This window comes from Elephantulus edwardii, unplaced genomic scaffold (genome assembly GCF_000299155.1).
Source record: "Elephantulus edwardii isolate Elephantulus edwardi_28Jun2011 unplaced genomic scaffold, EleEdw1.0 scaffold00003, whole genome shotgun sequence".
Taxonomy (NCBI): Eukaryota; Metazoa; Chordata; class Mammalia; order Macroscelidea; family Macroscelididae; genus Elephantulus; species Elephantulus edwardii.
Window position 1 is genome coordinate 41,246,356 of NW_006399753.1, and position 18,884 is coordinate 41,265,239.

General features: G+C 38.1%; 1 protein-coding gene and 1 pseudogene across 1 annotated transcript in view; both read left to right on the forward strand.

The window, feature by feature from the left end:
- TPP2 (tripeptidyl peptidase II) overlaps positions 1 to 18,884 on the forward strand; it is a 118,167-nt gene that overhangs the window by 58,614 nt on the left and 40,669 nt on the right. Inside the window, exons 13-21 of the mRNA XM_006879489.1 lie at positions 409 to 577; positions 3,329 to 3,486; positions 4,087 to 4,163; positions 6,229 to 6,335; positions 11,064 to 11,218; positions 12,709 to 12,825; positions 13,035 to 13,135; positions 14,347 to 14,443; positions 16,750 to 16,887. Coding sequence (XP_006879551.1) covers positions 409 to 577; positions 3,329 to 3,486; positions 4,087 to 4,163; positions 6,229 to 6,335; positions 11,064 to 11,218; positions 12,709 to 12,825; positions 13,035 to 13,135; positions 14,347 to 14,443; positions 16,750 to 16,887 — 1,119 coding nt within the window. The remainder of the gene's footprint in view (positions 1 to 408; positions 578 to 3,328; positions 3,487 to 4,086; positions 4,164 to 6,228; positions 6,336 to 11,063; positions 11,219 to 12,708; positions 12,826 to 13,034; positions 13,136 to 14,346; positions 14,444 to 16,749; positions 16,888 to 18,884) is intronic.
- Positions 1,315 to 1,649, forward strand: LOC102859867 (annotated as a pseudogene).

Consider the following 18,884-nt stretch of genomic DNA (forward strand, 5'->3'; position numbering starts at 1 on the left):
TGATTTTAATTTTTTTTAATTTAGTAATTAAAAGCAAAGAGAAAATAAAGCGTAATTTGTAACTAATCTAAATTTATTATACTAAAATATATAGTGTGTAAATTTAGAAATTCAAGGCAGGAAACGGTCGAGGATGTAAGCTGGTAAATTGTTACAGCATGTAGAATAATGGCATATGGAGCAGTTCCTTACTTTGGTCACTTGGAAATAACAGTGAATAGAGAGAATAGAAGCTGAGCCCAGTAGTATATTACACTATTATTCTGTCTGAAAAGGTAGAATGTTCGGTTGAGGTTGCCATGTAATATAGAGAGAGAAGTATACAAACTTTTTATTATGCTATAACTGAAAGTGAATTGATAATTTGCAATACAAAATCTGTATCTCATTGTTGATGTTTCTAATTAGGTTGATAAAGCCTATGACTACCTCATTCAGAATACATCATTTGCTAATAAATTAGGTTTTACTGTTACTGTTGGAACTAACCGAGGCATCTACCTCCGAGATTCTATACAAGTGGCTGCACCTTCAGATCATGGTGTTGGCATTGAACCTATATTTCCAGAGAATACGGGTAAGTAAAAAACTGAAGTCAAGTACATGATTTGAATGAATGGTACTGTAATAGAGAAATATTATTGGGGCTAATCTTTCAAATCTTTTTAGTGGACAGAAAGTCATACTTCCAAGCCAAAGGTGGGTGACTCTACTCCGCGGCCCTCAGGCCTGCCTTTAATTGTTTTTGGTGAAATATTCTTCTAGGTCGTGTAACCTTGGTATGTCCACTTGCTGTACAGAGGTAACTCGTGGGTGCTGTGCAGCCGAACACTGTGAGATTGATGAGTCAAATGAGAGAATGGTTACCCATGGTGGACAGTGTTTGGTGAAGCTCCGCAATTAAAACATGCTTGGAAGCAGGAGTGGCATCCACTTCCATAATAGCTTGCCTCTGGAAACCCTATAAACCTGGAGAAAGGACAAAAGTTATACAGGTGTCCAGGACTTCTGTTCATAGGGTAGCTATGAGTCACCTACGACAGCACTTAATAACAACCACAACAATGTTCCAAAAAGAAAGCATTGTTTCTGCTTAAATATTTTAGATCTTAGGGGAAAAAGGGAAAGCAGTTAGGCATCCAAAAACAATGGCAACTGTATTCCTATCTAGAGAAACAACAAAATCAGTCTTAAATTACCTGTTGATAGGTGCCCACAGCTTATGGGAACTCTTAAGAACAATAGAACTGATAGTCCCCTAGTTACCTCATCACAGGAAGCAGGCACAGCAGTCACTCTCCTCCTCAGATTACCATGAGCAAGCGCCTCCGCCCCAGGAGAAGGAACTGAAGACAACCACATCCCTCTGCAGACCAAGAGGAGTAGCTGGAACCCTGCCTTTCAAGATTCCTGGGACACAGAGTCTTCCAGTAGTAAGAGTGGTGGTGTCAGCAGCATCAACAGCCCAGACCAGGCGAGTGGCCCAGAAACCAGCTTACAGCAGATCACTGCTGGCTCAAGCTCTCACCGCCCCCCAGCCCACCTCCGAGCCGTCTGTTCTCTGCCAAGGCCTTTACTTCCACATCAGCCAGACCCTGAAGGAGGCCCACTGCCACAGCCTACAGCACCGAGGCCGGCTGCCCACATGATGCTCTGGCCGTTTCGTGCCTTCTGTGAAGGGACAGCACTGTGCAGAGTGGATGTTGCAGCTTACAATCTATTTTAAAAAATTGCACCAAAAAAAAAAAAGAACAGTGGAACTGAACCTTGCCCTATTCTGCAGGATCCTCACTATCTGTGCCTGAACCTGTTATATAAACACTCAGTCAGTCCATTTTGGTAAAGGTCTTTCTTTGACCCTCCCTCCAGTTTTCCCCACCATAATGTCCTTTTCAAAATTCTGGCCCCTGCTTCCAACATGCCGAAAGTGGCCTGAGTTTATTAAAAGTTTGGGATAATTGCACTTCGGTTTTTCCCCTCCCCATTTTACTAGTTCAGTGTAAGAAAAACTGAGGTTTTAACTGTGTGGATCACAACAAATTGTGACTAACATTGAGGAATCCCAGAAAACTTGATTGTGTTCTTGCACAACCTATACTCAGACCAGGAAGCAGTCCCTCAGAACACAGCAAGGAAACAGTGCATGGTTCATCATGAAAAGAGAGAGTCGGATGTGTCCTATCTCCGTATCTTTTCAATGCATATGCAGAACAGATCATTCAGGAGGTTGGGCTTTCTGAAGAGAAATATGGAGTGAAGATTGGAGGATTCATCAGCAACGAACGCTACACAGATGACACAACCTTACAACCTTGCTTGCTGAAACTGAGGAGGACCTGAAGCACTTTTTGCAAAAGGTCAAGGACTGTAGTCTTCATTATGGATTGAAGCCCAACATCAAGAAAAACATTGAGCCAATTGGCAGTACCATAATAGATGGAGAAGAGATTGAGGTTGTTAACAATGATAGCTGATCAGTTCCACAATCAACACTCTTAGCACCAACAATCAGGAAATCAAAAGACGAATTGCACTGGAAAGATAGGCTGTCAGGGGCATCTCCAGATTACTGAGAAGCAGTACTGTCAATCTGGAGACAAGGTGCACCTGATCCAGACAATGGTCTTCACAATTACGTGCTGTGCACCAGAGAACTGGGCAGTGACTAAGGATGACAGAAGAAGAATCGATCCCTTTGAGTTGTCTTGCTGAAGAAGCATCTTGAACCTACCATGGACCAACAGAAAAACAAATAGGTCTGTCTTGGAGAGGGTGAAACCAAGTTTCTCCTTGGAGGCGAGAATTTTGTAGCTCTATCTCACATCCTTTGGGTATGTGGCCAGGAGGGACCAGTCTTTGGAGAAGGACATTATGCTTGGAAAGGTGGAGACAACAGACTAGGGCAGTAGGGTAGGTGTTGGATTCAGTGAGATAGGACAAGCTTCAAAGCTGTTGTAACAGGGTTGCTATGAGTCGCAGGCACCTTGACAGCACATAACAAGAGGACAGACTGCAGCACAGTTGTATACAATTATAGATTGATTTCAGGTAAATACTGTTATCTGTATCTATGAAGAATTTGCAACTAAAATGCTGTATTTTGAGGACATAGCAGTGTTTGGTGAAAGTATGGATGTTTTTAAGTATAATTAAAGATAAAGAGGATTTATTTTAACTGTGCTTTGAGAGGTCTTGTAGCATGCCTTTTATAGTTGAGGCCAAACACTTACTAAATTTTCTTGAGAGAAAACACAGCTTTTCAGAATGGAATAAAAAGAAAGGAAGAAAATTAATCTTTTTTTGTGTGTGTGTTGTCTTTTAATGCTAGAAAACTCTGAAAAAATATCCCTCCAGCTTCATTTAGCTTTAACTTCAAATTCATCTTGGGTTCAATGTCCCAGCCATTTGGAACTCATGAATCAGTGTAGACATATAAATATACGTGTGGATCCCCGCGGCTTAAGAGAAGGATTGCATTATACAGAGGTATTAGTTTCTCTAATTTTATTTACTTTTTACAATGTTTGAAATTATAAGACCTTTATCTAAAGTTTAGTATACTTAATACATGTGAATGATAATCACAACAATGTTTCATCTTAGTGTTATTTGTCGTGCCTAAATTGAGCTAATTTTCAGTCGAGAATCATTAAAATTCATTTTCTTAAAAGACGTATACTTGAATAGTCTGAATTGGTTAAAGTTTGTTTTATATACATAAAGGTATACAAAAGGCTTGTGTAGTACATGCACACACATATGTGTTTGCTTAGACCAAAATTGCTTATAATTGTACAACTTGTATTCAAAATAGATAGGGAATTTTGGTGGTATAGGGGTAAGGAGATGTGCTACCAACCTAAGGGCACTTGGTTCGCTTCCACCAGCTGCTCTGTGGGAGAAAGATGGGCATTTGTCAGCTCACATGTGATTTACTGCCCCTGAAAATGCATTAGAGAGTCTGCTGTGAGTTGGTTCTGACTCAACAGACAGTACACAACAGCAATATAATTATACAGTTTTTCCTTTTTGTGGCTGTTTTTGGAGTTTATTTATTAATATTGAAACTAATGATCTTTTTTCAAGGTATGTGGCTATGATACAGCATCTCCTAATGCAGGTCCTCTTTTCAGAGTGCCAATAACTGCAGTTATAGCAGCAAAGTAAGTAGTAGGTTATCACAAGTTTCTGTTACATGTAATTATTTCAAAAAATTTATTTACTTATTACAAAGTTTTTATACATTGTATTTCACACTATTCATCATTCCTATTGTGTTTCATAAAAATCGAATGCATTAAGTTTTATAAAATTAATTACTATTGGACCTAGTCCATCTTTGCACCCACATCCTTCTCATTTCCTTCCCTCCTCCCTTCACTCACCAAATTGTGCAATGCTGAACCACCATCCTTTTTAAAAAAATTTCAATTTATTTACAAACTTTGAGTACATTGTTCTTTACAAACGATCCTTCCCATTTCCTTCACCCCACCCACCCATCGAATTGTGCAACCCTGTGATTAACACCACCCCCCAACCATCCTTACCGCTCTAATTCCACCCCCTCCCCTGCCTTGGATCCTCATACTACAATAGTAGTTTTATATAGTAATTGTCCTAGTGGAACTGAATTAGTTCACTCAGCATAATGCTTTCCAGTCCCTCCGAGTTAGATAATAATTTACAAAATCATTGCTCCTGTGTGCTTTGTAGTATTCCATTGTGTGAATGTACCATAATTTCTCAATCCATTCGTTTGTGGTTGGGCATCTGGGCTGTTTCCATGTTCTTACGATGGTGAATAATGCTGCTATGAACATTGGTGCACAAGTTTTTGTTTGAGTGTCAGTTCTCATTTTCTCAGGGTACATTCCAAGCAATGGAATATCTGGGTCATATGGAATTTCTGTGTTCACCTTTTTTGAGGAAGTGCCAGACTGCCTTCCAGAGTCCTTACCAAAGTTCCTAATGACAGAGGACTTATTATGTGGTCCTTCTGTGATATTTGACAATATTACTTCAGTACTCTTCTTCTTTCAGCTAATGCTGCTTGTCTATCCAGTAAACACTCCTAATCAAATGAAAATATTAGCTAGAAGCCTTAGGGAGCGGCAAGTTTGTGTTATTGATGGAGGAATAGCGATCCAAAGAAGAGTGAGAATGACTGTACTACTTTAAGAATATAATCTGCGTCACTTAATGGTACACATATTTTGCTTTATTTTTCCACAAAGACAAGACAAAATTCAGAAAAAAGTATATGCTTCATACAGAACTGAAAGCAAAATATCAAAGACAACCAAATGTACTTTTGATGGAGAATGTCTGGGTTTCTGTTGAGATCCTGCTGATGTTTGGCTGACTGATAAAATACATACTGTTCATAAATTATCATATATTCACATCATGAAAGGTCTTTTTCCTAGGAGAATAAGAGTGATTACTTGACTCACATGAATGTAATCATCACCACTGAATTGGACATACAGAAATGGTTTAATTGGTGTATAGTTCACCATTTATATTCTCAGCAACCAAAATGAAATTCTGATCACTTTTCTTTTCCTACTAGATTGTTTAAAATAAAAAACCAATTTTATTCATTGTTGTATTTCAAATTACTAGTGCAGTACCTCACATACAGAAGGCACTCACTAGGTGTTCATTGTACTGATGAGAATTTGTCTCTAGTCAAGGTAATTACACATTTGACCTTTATGTTTCTTTGATTTCTTACAAAAGTACTGTGAAAGTAATTGGTCTTTCTTCACTCTTTCATTGCTTAGGCTTGTTTTGAAGCTCCAAAGAAGATTTCAGCCAATACCAGTTTTAGAGCTGTAGTTTTTTTACTTTAATATCTAAGTCTCACTTGGATGCTGATAATTGGAAAATTTTGTGACTGCTATAGGATTCCTTTAATTAAAAAAGGGGGAGTCTGTGGGGGGGAAGGTGGGGGGTTATGTGTGTCTGTCTTATAAAATAATTATAAAATATAAAGAAGGGGAAAGAGTCTACTGTCCAGAGGTTATCTTTCCGTGTGTGTGTGTGTGTTTGTGTGTGTATACACACTATTTTATAGACAGCTTATAAGCCTTTGTGTTTCCTTTCAATGAACTATTCATCTGTATTCAGTGAAATTTAGGATACCAGTGGACTTGCTATGTATAAACCCATTTTTATGAGAATTTCACATTTAATCATTTGTTTTGTTTTATTCATTTTCAGAGTAAATGAATCATCACATTATGATCTGGCCTTTACAGATGTACATTTTAAACCTGGTCAGATTCGAAGGCATTTTATTGAGGTTCCTGAGGGTGCAACATGGGCTGGTAAGTATTAAATGTTTGTCTTGACAAGTTGATTTTTTGTCTTTTGGTCTTGATGTTTTGACTTTGTGCTTACCTTGTTATGATTGTGACCATAGGGAGTTCTTATCTTCATAGTACATCTCTTTGTCATAGTATCAATAGTATCTGAAATTTGCTCTTAAAAATATTAGTGGGGTTTTTTTTGTTTTGTTGTTGACTTGCACATCAGATCACTGAGTTGATCTTAAAATCTTTTAATATTCAGATTGTTAATTTAGAGTGATTTCTTTTAATAATTTTTTAATTACTACAGATCAATTTGTTGTTGTTGTTTATTGACATTGAGTTGAGCAGGACTCCTAAGCGACCCTATGAACAAAGGGCCTGAAGCCTTTCTATAACTATTTTCATTTATCAAAATTCATAGAGTTTATGATTGCATGTTGTTTAGGAAGTAGATGCCACTCCCACTTCCAAACCTGTCTTAAGCCAGGAGTTCCACCAAACACTGGCCACCATGGGTAACCGTCACCCATTGGAATTTTATAGTTTGTTTTTTTAAAAAAGTATAATTTTCTTGACCTTGTTAGGAAGATACACAACAAAACATAAACCAAATTAGCAGCTTCTACATTTACTTAGTAACATTAATTAACATTATTTGAATTGTACCACCCTTTTTACCCTTCTTTTCTGAGTTTTTCCTCCATATTAACATAAACTCAGTGTCCCTAAGATGCCCTTTCAGTTGTTGGACTTGCTTTGGCCAGTTGGATCCTATGTAGCTAATTAGAAACTTAAGAGATTTTTCACAGTAGCATTTCCAGTGCTCTGAAGGGTCACAATGTAGCAAAACCCATTGCTATTAAGTTATATGTAGCAGTTATACTAGAATAATTATGTATCTTTTTTATGAGGGTTGTAGATAAACCATATTTTCCTTTACACGTTGTTGTTATGTGGAGTCATAGGTGACAATAATTTCATAATTTAGAAATATGTATGGGATGTGTAAGGTATACTATTATATATTATGTATATTTTATTATGGGAGAAAATAAATAGATGTAAGCAGTTAAAATCTCAACTAATTTAAATTTGTGATCAATATTTGCTGAACACTTATTTTGCTTGGGTAATTTTGCTGAATACTTCTTTGATGCTTGTGTAATCTGGTAGACAGTTGACTTATATTGTCTGATTCAATCGCCATCAAATCCTGAGTAGTAGTATCTGTAAAGATAATGGCATCTACCATTATCATTATAGATAATACAGTTTCGCTGAGAAGTGTATTTTTTTTTTTGTACTTATGTAAATAATACAGATGTATTGATTCTGAGAGTGTATGCTAAATGACATTGTGTGAGAACTGATTTGGGAAGAGCTGGCTGTGTTTTTTTCTATACCACTTTCTGGTCATCTCTCTCTGTATAGTTTATCATATTGGCCACCAGATACCACAGGAAATGCAAAGCTTGTGATCCACCATGTTGTTGTTGTTAAGTGCCGTCATGTCGTAGGCCACTCATAGCAACAAAAGTCCTGGATGTCTGTATAACTTCTGTCCTTTATCCAGGTTCATAGGGTTTCCAGAAGCCAGCTATTATGGAAATGGATGTCACCCCTGCTTCCAAGGTGATCCACCATGTTGTTGTTGTTGTTATGTTCCGTCGAGTCGCTTGTGACTCATAGCGACCCTATGGCAACATCCCTAAACTCTGTTCTGTCCTGTGCCAATCACACTGTTTCCAACACACCCACCCCAGTTACCCCAGTCATTGAATCAGCCCACCTCATAGGGTGCCTTCCCCTTTTACGCTGTCCCTCTACCCTACCAAGCATGATGTCCCTCTCCAAGGACCTGTCCCTCCTTACAACATGTCCAAAGTATGTTAGACAGAGCCTCAGAATCCTTGCATCCAAGGAGCTGCCAGGTTTGACCCTTGCCAGGAAGAATTTGTTGGTTTTTTTGGCAGTCCATGGTACTCTCAATACTCTTCTCCAGCACCACAGCTCAAAGGCATCATCAATTCTCCTTCTGTCCTCCTTAGTCCTTGTCCAACTCTCTGATGCATAACAAGTGATAGCAAAGACCATGGTCTGTATCAGACGCACCTTAGGCTCCAAAGAGACACCATTGCTCTTCAGTACTTTGGAGAAGTCCCTAACAGGAGACTTTCCCATGGCAATACGTCTTAATTTCCAGGCTACTGGTGCCGAAGAGTGTTGACTGTGGAGCCAAGCAAACTGAAGCTGTGAACAATCTCAATCTCTTCACCATCCATCCTGATGCTGCCAATTGGCCCAGTGGTGAGAATCTGTCTTCTTGACATTGAGCCTCAATCCATATTGTAGGCTGCAGTCCTTGACCCTCTGCAGCAAGCGCTTCAGGTCCTCCTCACTTTCAGCAAGCAGGGTTGTATTATCTGCATATCGCAGATTGTTGATAGATCTTCCACCAATCTTGACCCCACATTTCTCCTCATAGAGCCCAGCCTCCCGGATAATCTGTTCTGCATACAAGTTGAAAAGGTATGGAGTCAGGACACATCCCTCACGTATGCCCTTCCCAATTTTGAACCATGCAGTGTTTCCTTGCTCTGTTCTGACAACTGCCTCTTAGTCCCAGTAAAGGTTTCTCATTAGCATGATCAAGTGTTCTGGTATTCCCATTCTTCTCAGAGTCAGCCACAGTTTGTTATGATCTGTTCCACACAGTCAAACACCTTTGCATAGTCAATGAAACATAGATAGACATAGATAGATTAGCACGATCAAGTGTTCTGGTATTCCCATTCTTCTCAGAGTCAGCCACAGTTTGTTATGATCTGTTCCACACAGTCAAACGCCTTTGCATAGTCAATGAAGCATAGTCAATGAAACATAGATAGACATTCCTCTAGTACTCCCTGTTTTCAGCTAAGATCCATCTAACATTAGCTACAGTATCCCTAGTACCACGACCCCTTCTAAAACCAGTCTGGACTTCTGGCATTTCTCTGCTGATGTGTTGTTTCAGTCATTTTTGGATAATCTTCAGTGATGCACCATAGTAAAGCTAAAATTTTGCACTTGTTTTACTTTATATCATTTTTTTGATGATGGAATAATTAGTACATAATTAATAGCAAAATCCAGGAATCAAGGCAACCATTGAATAGGGCGTAACCATTTGAATAGGGTCTTAAAAATTTGGACATTAGATGACAGTGGAGCTATTATGTAGCATCGGGATAACCCAGAGTTAAGTTATGCTCCTTCATTAGATAATCTTTTATGTACCACTTATACTCTGTTCCATTTTTAAAGGGCTGTGGTGATGAAGTCGTTTGGGGAAAAGCTTTTTCTCCTGGAAAATGCTCTGGAACATCTAGTACAAACCTCTTGTTTTTCAACTAAGGGAAAGTAATAAAGAGGAGACAGTATGAAGTAGTTGAAGAGCACAAAAATTTTAGAGACTGACAGATCTCAGTTCAAATTCTGCCAGGCACTAATACTTCCTTTGGGCTTATTTTTTAATGCTAAGTGTTTCTATTCCAGCCGAAAGTATTGTTTATAGCCTACTATGAGGCTTTTAGAAAATACCTAATGTATAAGAAATCCACATGGAGAATACACTTGAGTATTTGACAGTTCTTCTGGGAACAAGTCAGAGCTGTTTATTGTACAACCCGGGGCACCATTCACTTGTGCCAGCACATTGCCTGCTACTCATAGCTACCCTATGTACAATAGCTTTGAAGCCTGCGGTGTCCTGAGCCAGTCTCACTGCCTCCGATACACCTACCCCCATTGCCCCAGTTACTGTATCAATCCCTCCCATCTTGGTTCTTCCTCTCCTGCACTGTCCCTCCACCCTTCTCCATGATATCCTTCTCCAAGATCGGTCCCTCCTGGCCACATGCTGAAAATATGTGAGAAGGAGCTTTAAAATACTGGTCTCCAAGGAGAAGCTTGGTTGTACCTTCTCCAAGACAGACCAGTTTGTTTTCTTGGCAGTCCATGATATGTTCAAGACTCTGATCCAGCACCACAACTCAAAAGCATCAATTCTTCTGTCATTCTTAGTCATTGCCCAGCTCTCTGATGCATAGTAAGTAAGAAAATCCTTCATGAGATAGATTGATACAGTAATTGGGGCAGTGGGGGTGGATGCATCAGAGTCAGTGAAACTGGCTCAGGATAGGGCAGGCTTTTTACATAGCGTCACAAGTGACTTGAAGGCACGTAACAGCAGTTGAATTTAGGCATGATAACAAAAATAGTTTCTAAAATTATAATCCTCTTCATTAGAAGTCAAGTAATTTTCCCCTGAAACAAAGGAAAAGATTTAGCAGTAGGAAGGATTTTTGATTCAAATCCACCAGATCCTCTACAGGAGAAATAAGACATATTAGTTGCCTTCTAAGACTTACAGCTTTAGGAACCTGACAGAGGGTCTTCTGAGTTAGAATCTACTTGACAGCAGGGGATTTGATTTTGGTTTCATTAAAGTGATTGTGTATATGTTGCACAGCTTATAGTTATATGGTGTCTGTAGCATTTTGGTGATACCTTTTAATATTGTTTTATTTATTTTCATATTCTTTTAACTTTGCTCAGATTCTGTTGATGCTTTGTTTTTATGGAAATATGGAGGTGTCATTTGAATGTAATCTTTTTATCCCTGGTTTATTATTCCCAAAAGAAGTAACATAAAACCATTCCATCTGTTTTAAAATTTTACTTCTTCCCTTATTGTTTTAGAGGTTACAGTGTGTTCATGTTCTTCTGAAGTATCAGCCAAATTTGTTCTTCATGCAGTACAGCTTGTGAAGCAAAGAGCATATCGAAGCCATGAATTCTATAAATTCTGTTCCCTTCCAGAAAAAGGAACACTGACTGAGGCTTTTCCTGTTTTAGTAAGTTTAAAAAGCATTTTGAAATCTTGAAACATTTTCTCTTGCCTAAACTTAAGTACAAAGTTTTGTAGTTTGTATTCAAGAACATTATGAAATATTATTGTTAATTATTTGTCAATGCTAAGTAAATGAAGTAAGAAGATTGTTGTTATTGTTGAGTACCATCAAGTCAGAATTTGCCTTTAGCTAACCCTCTAGTGGATTTTTAGATGCAGTAAATTGCATGAGAGGAGATTGCTCAATATTCTCCCACAGAGAAGTTGGTGGATTCGAACTGTATACCTTCGTGTTGGCAGTGCCTTTCCTTACCACTAAGTTACCAGAGGTTGAGACTTTGTTGGCAGTAAACCAAGTGCTCATCCCAAAGATTCTGATCACTATAATTTGTGCCCTAATAGAAATTGTTTTGTTGTAGGTTAAATTTTTTTTTTCTTATTTAAGGTGTATAACAACTTGTCTTTTAAATTACTCAGCTAGCTTAAATGCAAGAAGCTCCAAGCCACTGAACTTCATAGGAGAAGGAGTAGTCTCCTCCTGTTAGGACATGTAGGTTGTAAACCTGATGTAGGTTCCCATGTACCACCAGAGATCCTTCTTCGGCTAACCAACTCACTTCTCCAGCTCAGGCTGCCATAGAGCAGTTCAAAGTTGTACATCTTTACAGTTACAAATTCTCGTATCTTTGTACGCAAGACTGGCAGGCATATGAGTTGCAATCAACCAACCTTTTGGTTTACAACCATTAAAGAATGACTTCTCAGAGCTGCTTTCTCTACCTAATTTGCCTCTGGTACTGTCAACTGATTTTGGACCAGAGAATTGAACCCTTCTTTCTAGGGCCCTTAAATTAAACTTGCCACTTTCTTTTTTCAGTTGCTTCTGTGATCTTTCTCATCCCTCTTAGAGTCTCTGATTACTTCCACTTGTGTCCTCCTATGTACCAATATTACATGATTCATCTTTTTAAACTTTCTAATAGCCTTGATTAGGAGTATACTTGATTTAAAACACAGTGCACAAAGCAGCTTTCCTTCACCTCACCAGTTTGTTTGTTATTTTCCCAGTGAAAAGCGTAATGATGTAAGTGACAGTTGTATTGTTTTGTGTGTTTTGGGCTTAAAACTTAACTGGCTGTTGATTATATTACAGAGCTGTAATAGCTTTTCTCTTATCATAAAATCCTAATGTTTCTGCTTTGGCAGAACATTATTGTCCTTTCACTTTCATTGTGTATACTCTTAAAAACTGCCTCAGGCATTTTATGACAAGAAGTACAAGAAAACGAGTAGGTAATTGTGTACTTATATCTTGTATTTACCTGTGCAACTCTGATTTATGTAACATGTAGCCTGGAAAAAGTTCTTTTGCTTACTGTACAAAGAAGTAAAGTTTGAAAGCATTGACTTGTCTGAAGCATCCAATATTACAGTCTGTAACTTCAGAAAATGTTTTCATGTTTATAATTTGTTTTGTTTTGTTTTCATTTGCAGGGTGGTAAATCAATTGAATTCTGCATTGCTCGTTGGTGGGCAAGTCTTAGTGATGTCAATATTGATTATACCATTTCTTTCCATGGCATAGTTTGTACAGCTTCTCAATTAAATATTGTAAGTTCTCTATTACCATCATTTTAAATGTCTTATTCTTTGTACTATTGAAAAATAAACTCTTTAATTAGATTTAAAGCAGAAATTACTTGTGATTCAGAAAAAAGCAGTAATTTTTGTTTGTGACTGATGAACTTTGTATTGGAAATAGGTATTTTAGGTACAAAATATTAAAAAATACAGTTTAATAAATGGTTTTTTTTTTTTAGCATGCTTCAGAAGGCATCAACCGTTTTGATGTTCAGTCTTCCTTAAAATATGAAGATCTGGCTCCCTGCATAACTTTGAAGAGCTGGGTCCAAACACTACGGTATCAATTGTTTAGAGGATACAAATGTAGACTGTTGATGATGGTGGGAGTTAGAGGTGGTTGGAGTGAAGGAATATTTGTGGGACTGGATCCTGGAGATGAAAATGCTATTTTTTCTGAATTTCTAGGAGACAGTCCCAGCAGTGTTTTCCCACCTTGCCAGCAAAGTTAAGGATGGAAGATGGCAGTAGGTGATCTCAGTCATGACTAGTTAGGGCCAGTATTGGTAGGCACTAATCTTTTATTTCTTGCCCCAAAAGAATCTTACATTGTCTGAGATTACCACATCTTCCTCTCAAGCAACTGCTGGTGCGTTCATAACAGTGACATTTTGGTTAGTCATTGAATGCTTTAACCACGGGGGCAACAAAGATAACCTTTTTATCCAGTCATTTTTAGAAACTTGTGATGGTGGGAAATGTTTTTTAATAGTAATAATAACTGATTTCATGAGGGGGAAACTTTGAAGTAGTCTACAGTTTATGCCCCAGCAGCTTCCCCCACAAAAACAAAGCCTCTGACCCACACTCAAACGTTCAATGTAAATCTGACTTTTCTTAAACTAATCCAAACTCACATCAGCATGAAGCCTGCTTGTAAGTGCACTAAAGTAACTATATAGGGAATTAGATGACCAGTAATATAAAAGAATGTATTTAACTTCTGGAATTACCAATAAATATAAAGAATTCCAGGATTTGGAGATACATAGTTTTGGTATTTTTATTTGCAAAATCTGTATTACATTAATTGTTTCAGAGAATTAATACAGCATATAACTTGCATGTAAAGTAGTAAGTATGCCACGTGGCATGTAGTAAGTACCAGCATGATGCCTTTTGTCACCTGTGCTGTGAATATATGTAGCACATCTCTTATATTTTGGATAAGGAGATGCTTCAGAGCCTGTTATTTACATTGTTAGAGGTTGTCTCTAGTGTTGAGATTTGATTGGTAACACCTATGTGATAATGCCTAAAAATGTTTTTGTCATGAAGTTACAATCTTTGTAGCAATATTAATACAGAACTAAAAAATTTAATATTTTACTGTGATTCAGTCAAGATCTATGCTTTAATGATTAAAATAATACCAAATATATTGAAAAAGGACATTTTTAGAACCATCTGTTACTAATTGTGGAATTTGTTAACTATATTTTTGTCTCATTAATTGAAAATCAATACACTTCTGTGATTGCCTAATCACAGGCCAGTGAGTGCAAAGACGAAACCTTTAGGATCAAGAGATGTTTTGCCAAATAATCGTCAACTTTATGAAATGATCCTGACATACAGTTTCCATCAGGTCAGTGTGTGTTTAATAAAGTCTATGTTCCTATGATATGTTCTGTTTTGTTTATAAATCATGAAATTAAAAAAAGAACCAAGTAGGTATCATTCAACTATGAAAAGCCAAATTCTAATTTGTAACTTTCATTTTTTTTTGTTTTAAGTTCATTGTTCAGGATTAGTAAAAGTTATATAAATGTTAATAATGCCTTTTCACTATGTTACTGAATCAGATTAGTTTCTATAAAGCAGTAATTAAAACAGTAAAAGATCAAAATAAAATTATTTCATTGTGTGTATAGAAAAGATCATTTAAGAACAGCAGGATCAAAGTTTTTAATGTAAAACTGGTAAGATTTCATAGCCATTTCTTACTGAAGCAAAATAATAGTGTGGTCTTAATGTTAAAATTCTTAGCCTCAATGAATCTGTGAATTGTCAGATTTAAATTTTAAAAATTAATAACACCCCCCCCTCCCCCAAAGAACCTCATCGCCTTTGTGTCAGAGTGACTCAGAGCTAACCCTTCAGTAAGTTTTCAGAGCCTATAAATCACATGGGAGGAGATTTCCCATCTTTCTTCCATGGTATAAATTAATGGCTTAGTGAGTAAGGAACTTTGCTGTATAAAGTACAAGGACCAAATGAGGAAGGCCATATCAGACTAACTCCAGTAGGCCAATCCACTCCCATCAATAACATCCACAAAACTAATTCCCATGATGTCAGACAAGTCCCTCTTGCTTCCACAGCTCTTTCTAGTAATTGCAGCACTAGTGTTACTGCTTTGTGGTCGTGGTGTCCTTGAGTTGAGTATGACTCCTAACAACCCTCTATGAACAACCAGTCTGAACACTGTCCTTTCCCATGCCGTCCTCACAATCTCTGACACACTCAAGCCCAATTCTGCAGTCATTGTGTCACCCTACCTAGTGTTAAGGGTCTTTCCTCTGTTTTGTCATCCCTCTACCAGGCATCCCTGTCCAAGCATGTTGTTCCTTTCCAAGGAATAACCTCTCCTAGCAGCCTGTCTGAAGTATGTGAGATGAAATTTCATCATCTTTGCCTCCAGGAAGCATTCTGGCATCCTTCTCCAAGACAAATATGTTGTTGTTTTGGCAGTCCATGGAATCTTAAGCACTCTTCTCCAACACCACACTTCAAAGACATCAGTTAATTCTTCTTCTGTCATTCTTATTCATTGTCCAGCTCTTAGATCCACAATAAGTGGCCAAAAAGACCATGACCTAAATCAGGTGCACTTTTGTCCTCAAACTGATATCATCATTCTTCAATAATTTGGAGAGGTCCCTGCCTGCAGACTTTCCCAGTGCAATACATGTCCTGATCTCCTGTTTTGCTAGGTCCAAAAATCCATTATGATAGCTCACATACCACACAGAAACATATTGGAAAATCAAAAGGCTGTAATTCAGGTTGATAGTAAGATATAATCACTCAGAACAGTTGCTGAAATGCACTCACAGGCACCCTCAACCTTCAGCCTCGTGGCTTTAGGCCAATGTTACAAAGACTTTATTTAGTCCTGCCATTTTTTACTTCACTCATTTCAAGTCTCCCAGCAGAATTGGGCAAAGGCTCTGTGGGGTAGCAATGTCAAGATCAACTCTCAGGCTGGGTCTCTGTTCTCAGCTCAGGCTGCTGCTGCTGCTTCTGGAGGTCTGGCTGGCACAAGAATCTCTGGCCCAGCAGGTGTGCACTGCTCTCCTGCTTCTTTATTGGTGGCGAGAGTATCAAACTCTGCTGCTGAATCCACTCAGTTTAGTGGTGAGATTAGCCAGTCCCCTTATGGATGGACTAACATAGTCAATTCACATATTCTCCTATCCATGCGGCACAGAGTCAAAGTCAGTGATTAGGAAAACCATTTTGAACAATAAACCTTTAACACCACAGCTAAGCCAAAGGCTGGAGGTTTGAATTCACTAGCTGCTTCTTGGGAGAAAGCCGTGCAGTCCCCTCCTGTCTGATACACAGCTTGTAGGAGCCCATGAAGATCAGCCCTAAGTCAGTTCTGACTCAGTACAGAACAACAAGAAAAACATCCTGCTTTTTAAAAAAATGTGAAATAAATATTTCTTTAGTAATATTTACTTTTTAGTATCAAGGTAATGGATGTTCTGTATTTTTAAAATTATTTACTTTTGGAAAGTTTGGGTTTTATTGGAAATGCAATATTAGTGTTTTTAGCTGTAGCTGACATATCTACATTATGTGGACATTATTTCAAATATTATAAACATTCTCAGAAATCCAATGTAAACCATATAAAAAAATCATTCTTTTTTTATCTTTTAATAGCCCAAGAGTGGAGAGGTAACTCCAAGCTGCCCACTACTTTGTGAATTGTTATATGAATCAGAATTTGACAGCCAGCTGTGGATTATTTTTGATCAGAACAAAAGACAAATGGGCTCAGGCGATGCTTATCCACATCAGGTATAAAACTGGCAGTGATTTTAGAATTAACAGGAACTATTTTCTTGTTATGATTATGTTTATATCTTTAAGGAACACTTGTTTAATAGCTCATTCTTGTATAGAGTGTTGGGTGCTTAGTTAATTTATTATAATAGTTGGACTAGGAAGCTCTGGTGACTAGAGGTAAGGAATTTGCTGCCAGTTCAAAGGTGCATGCTTTGACCCAGCTCCTCCATCAGAGAAAGATGAGCAGTCTCTTCCTGTGAGATTAACTGCCTCTGAAAACCAGGTGAAAGGTCAGCTGACTCTGTACACAACAATAGTTGTTGAACAGACCAGTTTTATGATAGAGGAGGACAAATATGAGTCTTGGCTGATTCTGATCATTGTCGTTGCTGCTGCTGCTGCAGTTATTGTTGTTGTTGTTAAGTAACATTTAGTAGAGATGACTCATAGTGACCCTATGACCCAAAGATCTGAAACCTGTTTTATAGAACTATTATCGTTTCTCTAATGATCATAGTTTCCAAAGGCCTGTTGTTTAAGAAGTGGATGCCAGTCCTTCTTATAAACCTGTCTTAATCTGGGCGCTCTTCCAAACACTGTCCACTGTGGATAACCATTATGGCATTTTTAACACACCAGTGGCATAGCAATCAGTATCACAGCAACCTCAAGTTATCTCTGTTCAGCAAACTGACAGACCAGTGCTGTACCATTTAGAACAATGTTCCCCTCAAACACAATTAAGACCTGGCCCGAGGGCCCAACCAACTTTTTAAATACAAAGGCCCACCCACCAGGTCCTGATTGACTAAACCAAGAGGCATCTAGCCCTGAGTTTAGCTTTTTATTTTTAGGATTTCTCCTTCCTCTAGTCTTCTTCCACTTACCTGAAAGTTAAGAACAAAGTATCTTGTAATGATCCCAAGAATGGATTAGATGAAAAGAGCACTATAAAAGTGGCAAAGTGAGATCTTCTTGTGCTGGTCTTTTTGCTAATTCATGTAATAGAGAAGAATTTTCTGAAGTACTTTGGGCTTTGCTATGTTTGTGTCATTTGCTTATTTAATTTCCATATTTCTTACCCAGTATTTTTTTTTTTTACCTGTAGCTGATATATCTCCTTTATTGTGACCATTATTTCAAATATGCATTTTTGTGTATTTTTAAGACAAGATACTGTGAGGTAGCACTTGGTCTCAGTAGATGATTTTTTATCTCCAGTTACCACGTTGTGATTTGTGTGGTTCTGTTGTTTTATATTGTCCTTCCCACTCATGGTTAGAGAAAGTGCGATCAGAGTGCTCTTTTAAGGAAAAGAAGTTAAAGCTTCGACTCACATACTTTAGGCATGTTGCTAGGAGACGGTATTCTTTGGAGAGGGACATTGCCCTTGGAACAGAAGAGGGTCAGTCAAAGAGTAGAAGACCCTCAGTGAAGTGGGTTGGCCCAGTGGCTGCGGCAGCTGATTCAAGTGTGTCAGAAATCGTGAGGATGGCACAGGATAGGATAGGGGTCAGATCTGCTGTTCATAGGGTCTCTATGGGTCGTACTTGACGCAACAGCACCTAACAGCAACTACCTGTGGTTGTGAGATTCTTATATTTTATATTTTGTCCCACCTGCTTGCGACTGTTAACTTCTGTCACATATATGGGCTATGGGAAATTACCAATATTATATAATCATACAAAAATACCCACTGTTGTTGAATGGATTCTGTGACCTTGTAGAACAGAATAGTACTGTTCCATATGGTTTCTGAGGCTGTACATTTAAAATTCTACTGGAGCTGACTATCTCACCTTTGTCCACTTTTTTTGGTAACTTTACATTTTAATTTTTCTTATTAAATTCAGCCTTGAAAATAGTCTCATTTGACACATCCCCAGGAACCATCTATTTCTCTAGTAAATTTGTTGTTGTTATGTGCTGTCGAGTCATTTGCGACTCATAGCGACCCTATGCACAACAGCCCTAAACCCCACTCTATCCTGGGCCAACCGCACTGT